The sequence below is a fragment of the Eschrichtius robustus genome, chromosome X (assembly GCF_028021215.1).
Source record: "Eschrichtius robustus isolate mEscRob2 chromosome X, mEscRob2.pri, whole genome shotgun sequence".
Taxonomy (NCBI): domain Eukaryota; kingdom Metazoa; phylum Chordata; class Mammalia; order Artiodactyla; family Eschrichtiidae; genus Eschrichtius; species Eschrichtius robustus.
Window position 1 is genome coordinate 40,400,323 of NC_090845.1, and position 7,059 is coordinate 40,407,381.

Consider the following 7,059-nt stretch of genomic DNA (forward strand, 5'->3'; position numbering starts at 1 on the left):
GCACAAAGTTACACTTGTAATTTTAGGTAGATTTAGGACTGAATCCCAGTTCTGAGTTAATCCACAGCTCATTCCCTTAATCTCTCTTATATACATCTTCTCAAAGTTTATCTACTTCTTTTATAGGATTTACATCAGGTTACGCTAACTATTGCACATGAGTCTTTTTTTTGTCCACTGGCTGTGAGCTCCTTGGTGACATATAGGGCTATTTGGGCAAGGGCTGTTGGAGCCTACAATGACCTATTCAGCGGCAAGGCCTGTACCGCCTCAGGCTGGTTATGGAAGAGTCCTGGGAGACAGTGGAAGTCAACCCACTGCAACGGTGTTAAGGCTATAGTTTGTACAGGACTCTGTGGTCTGGTTTTATAGCATGCTGGGAGAAGGACAATTTGATAAGGTCCCATGATTTTGAGTGGGAATAAAAAAAAGTGTAAACTGTCTGTGTGTGTGTGCTTGGTTCTATTCAATTTAAACCTATGTGTAGGTTTGTGTGTCCACCACCACAGTCAAGACCCAGAACAAGCAGTTCCATCAACACAAGGATACCTTGTGTTCTCCTTTCATAACATGTCCAGCTCCTTCCCTATCCTGAATCCCTGGCAATGACTAATCTAACCTCCATTTCTAAAATTTTGTCATTTCAAAAATTTTATGTTAGTGGAATCATACAGTATATAACCCTTTAGGATTGGCTTTTTTCAGTCAGTATAATTTCAGAGATTCATCCAAATTGTTGTATGTATCAATAGTTCATTCCTTTTTATTGCTGAATAGTATTCCTTGTGTATATATACATATACCACAGTTTGTTGAGCTATTCAATTTTTGAAGGATATCTAGGCTGATTCCAGTCTTTGCTATCATGATTAAAACTGTTATTGACATTCGTGTACATGTTGTTCTATGGACATAAGTGTCCATTTCTCTAGAATAAATGCCTGAGAGTTCAACTACAGGGTCTTTCTGAGTGAGAGAAGAGAGTTTCGGCCTCAGGGGGACAAAGAAGCTTCCTGGATGGAGCCACCTGCTGTAGTGAAGTTGCCTCTTGCTGGTTCCATCCACCAGCCTCAGTATCTCTCTGTGGGGTAGGGGAGTCTAAGGCACGACCAAGATGGAGAGCGCTTCTCCAGGCTGCTTATTGTTGGTGAGGCTCCCTATTGGTACCTCTTGTGAATGATGTCTTGCCTGATGTTGTCAGACGGAATTCAGATTCAATCCGGGGACAGAATGAGCCTTGGGCTGTCTGCTGTTGCTAGGTCATGGGTAGGAAAGGTTCAATCTGGGTTGTCTTCTTCCATTGGGTGGAGGAAGTAACACGTAAGATACTGTGTTACTGGGTTGTTCCTCCAATCCTGGGGTCTCAAAAGAGTTTATCTTCTTCTTACCACCTTTCAGACTTCTCCTTCAGTGGTTTCTTTCATAATTTCCAGGCTTTATAGTTGTGCTTAGTGGAGAGGAGCTAGGCAAAAGGGGTCTAGAGAATCTTGTCTGGACTGGAAGTCTGGGCTCATTTTTAATATAAGCAAAGAGGTGGAAATTTTAGGATAACAAAAATCTAGGCAATAGGTAATGGGTGTTTTTATTCTTTTATTATCTACTTAGAACAATATTACACAGCAGCCAGTTCGGACCCTTACTGGTTTCAGCCTTTTGCATGTGAGAGTTCTCCTAGTGTTTGCATGTCTAAGCAAATCACCATCCTGAGGTAGGGGTGGAGTGGAGGGACAGGCATAGGAGGTGTTACCCTTATACTGGGCATCTGTTTCAAAACCAGGATTCATGAGCCTTTTATAATTTCTTCTAGGACAGAAATGATTGGCTATGGTGAGATCCAACCAAAACTCCATGCCCTTATTGAGGTGGATCAATAAGAAGGTCTTTTTTTTTTTTAACATCTTTATTGGAGTATAATTGCTTTACAATGCTGTGTTAGTTTCTGCTTTATAAAAAAGTGAATTAGCTATACATATACGTATATCCCCATATCTCCTCCCTCTTGCGTCTCCCTTCCACCCTCCCTATCCCACCCCTCTAGGTGGTCACAAAGCACCGAGCTGAGCTGATCTCCCTGTGCTATGCGGCTGCTTCCCACTAGCTATTTTACATTTGGTAGTATTTATAAGTCCATACCACTCTCTCACTTCGTCCCAGCTTACCCTTCCCCCTCCCCATGTCCTCAAGTCAGTTCTCTATGTCTGCATCTTTATTCCTGTCCTGCCCCTAGGTTCTTCATGACCATTTATTTTTTTTAGATTCCATATATATATGTTAGCATATGGTATTTGTTTTTCTCTTTCTGACTTACTTCACTCTGTATGACAGACTCTAGGTCCATCCACCTCACCACAAATAACTCAATTTCATTTCTTTTTATGGCTGAGTAATATTCCATTCTGTGTATGTGCCACATCTTCTTTATCCATTCATCTGTCGCTGGACACTTAGGTTGCTTCCATGTCCTGACTATTGTAAATAGAGCTGCAATGAACATTGTGGTACATGACTCTTTTTGAATTATGGTTTTCTCAGGGTATATGCCCTGTAGTGGGATTGCTGGGTCGTATGGTAGTTCTATTTTTAGTTTTTTAAGGAACCTCCATACTGTTCTCCGTAGTGGCTGTATCCATTTACATTCCCACTGACGGTGCAAGAGGGTTCCCTTTCTCCACACCCTCGTCAGCATTTATTGTTTGTAGATTTTTTGATGATGGCCATTCTGACTGGTGTGAAGTGATATCTCATTGTAGTTTTGATTTGCATTTCTCTAATAATTAGTGATGTTGAGCAGCTTTTCATGTGCCTCTTCGCCATCTGTATGTCTTCTTTGGAGAAATGTCTCTTTAGGTCTTCTGCCCATTTTTGGATTGGGTTGTTTTTTCTTTAATATTGAGCTGAATGAGCTGTTTACATATTTTGGAGATTAATCCTTTGTCCATTGATTCGTTTGCAAATATTTTCTCCCATTCTGAGGGTTGTCTTTTCGTCTTCTTTATGGTTTCCTTTGCTGTGCAAAAGCTTTTAAGTTTCATTAGGTTCCAAGGAAGGTCTTTTCCTATACTTTATTTTTTATAAATTTATTTATTTATGTATATTTTATTTTTGGCTTCATTGGGTCTTTGTTGCAGCGAGCAGGGGCTACTCTTCATTGCAGTGTGAGGGCTTCTCATTGCAGTGGCTTCTCATTGTGGAGCATGGGCTGTAGGCACACGGGCTTCAGTAGTTGTGGCACACAGGCTCAGTAGTTGTGGTGCGTGGGCTTAGTTGCTCCGTGGCATGTGGGATCTTCCCGGACCAGGGCTCGAACCCGTGTCCCCTGCATTGGCAGGCGGATTCTTAACCACTGTGCCACCAGGAAAGTCCTTTTCCTATACTTTAGAACCAATATTGAACATCTGCTAGCATAAGCTTTGGACAAAGACACCTGTCAGAGACTGTGCAAGCATTACATGTTCCATTCATCGCAATAGCATGAAATATTTCTTTCTGCAAAAGGAACACTGAGAATTTTTTTGGACTAATTTTAGAAGAGTTAACAGACACAGTTTTTTATTTCCATCTTTTTCTTGAGAGACAGAAGAACTAATAAATCCATGATAGGGGTCAGGGGCTTTAAGCTTCTAAAGAAGGATTTGCATAAGAATCACCTGAATCATGCTTATAAGAATCTTGTAAGAGAGGTATTATTTTCTCCATTTTACAAACATGGAGCTCCATCTCAAAAAAAGTAAATGTCTTAAACTCTGTCTAACAAGGGATAGGAGAATCCACCCAGCTTTGAACCCTAGTGATGACTCAAAAGCCCATGCTGCTCCCTTAATTTAAACTTTTATTGTGTCTTGATTTGTGTTAAGCTCTGAGAACACAATAAGGAGTTAAACATAGTCACTACTCTCTGGGAATTCACAAACCTATGGGTGTAATAGATATAATAGAGATATCTCAATATCTCTATTGAGATATTAACTTATGTTTTATTCTCTTCCCTGTAAGTTTATTCAACACTCCCCCAGCTCAGCCTCTTTGGCTTTGTCCATCCTGTAGGGATTAAAGCTATACCTCTATACCCATCAAACACTGGTCTGAGCCAAGAAACATTCTATTGTAAATTTAAAAATTCTGTGAATGCGCTCTCCCCAGTTTTCCTTTAGGTGAGAGCTACATGGACACAGAATCAAGGTTCAGATTTGACGGCCAAAAAGGGACATGATGCATTTCCCAGACTATAGCTGTATGGAATCTCTCACTGTCCTTTATCTGATGTCTGAAAGATGACACTACTGATTTTGTTTCTAGCCAAAGGGTCAATCTTACAAGATTTCCTAAATAAAGTATATAAATATAGTGACTACCTAAGTGACACTTTAATGGGCAGCTTTTATAACAGCTTAAATATTTCAATGTTCGAAATGAGAATTTTACTCATATTAAGAAAAAAATCATTTATTTTTGCATCATATTTCTCATACTGTACTATAGTAAATATTTTCTCTCTTTTAACTTTATTTAGATGTGGCGGCAGGTAGAGAAGGAAGACTCCAACTGTAAGTAAACCCTTTGCAGTTAGGGACATCTGATTGGAATCCCAGCTCTGCCATGTACTTACTCTGTGATCTTAGGCAAGTGGCTTAAGTTCACTGAACCTTACTGTCTTCACTGAGAAAAATGATAACAGTTCCCTCATATGGCCACTTCGAGGATTAAATGTGGTAAAGTACCAGAACATAGTAGGATCCCCAAAATGCTAGTTCCTTCCTATTTCCCTCTGTCCACTCTCAATGACCTTTGATTAAAAGGATTTATATTAAGTTCTTACAAGGGAATAGTTTGTTGCCAATTGTGAGTCTGAATTCCCGAGTTGAATCCCTTGTTTTATCAATGACACATGTGTCAGAATGATCTATTGAGATATTAGCTTATGTTTTGTTCTTGTTCTCTTTCTGTGAAAGGTATGCGGATTATTCCCACCCCTACTCTAACCTCAAAAGTCTTGGTTTCTGAGTTCAGAGCTCTTTGCTGATGGAAGCGTTATTGATTTGTGTACTGTAAAGCTAAAGATATCATTTTTGAGGTACCAAGAAAGCCTCCCCACCCAACTTGTTGTTTTAGACATGCCAGGCTCTGAGAAGCAGAGCTGGGCAAATGAGGAGATGGATGTTTGAGAGGAAGCATTTCCCCAAGATCAGAGGGTTTATTTTAGATGGAGAATTTCCCATAAGGTGTGCCATGTAGTATGGTGATGTCCATGGGGCCTTCCCCGCAAATCAAGAGGTGGCCAGAGGAGTTGAAGGCTAAGAGACGTGAACTTGAGAGTTTAGATATGGATTTGGGGGTCACTCTCAGGATTGGACACTAAGCATCAGCCAAGATGACAGGATCCTGCCAGAATGTCCTGGACTGTGTAAGAAAGCCTGTATCAGTCATGATAGGCAAGGCAATACTGTGGAAACCAGCAATACTTAAATCTCAGTGACTTCAAATAAGAGAGGTGGATTTATTGCTTGGTCTTCATGGCTGACTGGGGCTCTTGCTCCACACTGTTGCCATCCACACTCTGGGACTCACGCTGGGGGCAGCCATCCTCTGAAAACATGGCAAAGTATGCAGTGGCTCTCAGAGCTCCTGCCCGAGAGTGACACACATCACTTCAGCTCACATTTCACTGGCCAGTGTAAGTCATATGGCTGCACCTAACTTCACACAGGTGGAAACACAACCCTACCGTGTGCCTCGAAGGAGAGAGAACAGAATGTTGTGAAAAATCGTAATGCCTTTAACAATCTGCCATTCTGATCACTAAATGTTCAGTTTACTCTCCTTTTATGCAGAAGACACTCATACTTACCCCAAAGGAGGCAATCCAAAAATGCCATTCAGGGACTTCCCTGGGGGTCCCGTGGTTAAGGCTCCACACTTCCACTGCAGGGGGCGTGGGTTCAGTCCCGGGTCGGGAAACTAAGATCCTGCATGCCGCGTGGTGCAGCCAAAATTTAAAAAATGCCATTCAGTCTTGGCATTGAGCTCAAAGTCCAGCATCTCTGGGTGATACATGGTAGTCTCTACATCTAGGAGTGATATGCAATGATGACTACATGAGTTCTGGATAGACTGCCCTTGAACCAGAGACATATGGACCAAAACTTAAAAGTGTCCCCACATATACAACATACATGCTAGAACAGAGGCAGGCTAACAGGCATAAGAATCCTATTTAAAAATTGGAAAAAACATTCCGGAAGTTGCTTTTTGAGGCAGTGTGCGGGATAGTGTGGTCTTTGTGAGCTTCCACCATGGCGTACTGGGGCCAGGGCCAGAAGGTGCAGAAGGTGATGGTGCAGCCAATCAATCTCATCTTCAGATACTTGCAAAATAGATCTCGGATTCGGGTGTGGCTTTATGAGCAAGTGAATATGCGGATAGAGGGCTGTATCATTGGTTTTGATGAGTATATGAACCTCGTATTAGATGATGCAGAAGAGATTCATTCTAAAACAAAGTCAAGAAAACAACTGGGTCGGATCATGCTAAAAGGAGGTAACGTTACTCTGCTCCAAAGTGTCTCCAACTAGAAATGATCAATGAAGTGAGAAATTGTTGAGAAGGCAATACAGTTTTTTTAGGTGTGCTTTGTTAGAAGTGTAGTTCTAAAGCATTTATTCATATTGTTTTGCTCACCTTTACGTTATTACCAGATGACGATAAATGCTGTGGGATTGTTTTTATTAAAAAAAAAATTGGAAAAATGGAAGACCTTGGTCTGCAGAGATTCTACTGGGCAAACGTTGTGGAGCGGGCTTCTGGCAGGGGGTGGATGGTAATTATTCAGCCCCAACTCTGCTTCATAGGCCTTAGTCATCCTTCTTGGCCTCATGTACAAAGGCATGGGAGAATATGCCCTCCTTGAGCAGTTTTCTCAATCTGCTTTTGCTCGGTCATGTCAACCTGTCACAGACTTTCTTTTCCAGGCCTGTGGTTTCTTTGGCAGTATAGCATCCCCCCTCCACAATTAGCTTTTTATCTATGTAATTCCAATGATATCCAGGTGCCAGTAGCCAGACA

At 41.4% G+C, this 7,059-nt stretch overlaps 1 protein-coding gene across 1 annotated transcript; it reads left to right on the forward strand.

The window, feature by feature from the left end:
• The first annotated feature begins 6,235 nt into the window (after positions 1–6,235).
• Positions 6,236–6,710, forward strand: LOC137756925 (small nuclear ribonucleoprotein E-like). The gene has a single exon (XM_068533490.1). The coding sequence runs from the start codon at positions 6,291–6,293 to the stop codon at positions 6,567–6,569; it is 279 nt and encodes a 92-aa protein (XP_068389591.1). The 5' UTR covers positions 6,236–6,290; the 3' UTR covers positions 6,570–6,710.
• Positions 6,711–7,059: the final 349 nt, after the last annotated feature.

Bases quoted from the DNA above. Each gene is read 5' to 3' on its own strand.
- LOC137756925 (XM_068533490.1), top strand. From the start codon at position 6,291: ATGGCGTACTGGGGCCAGGGCCAGAAGGTGCAGAAGGTGATGGTGCAG.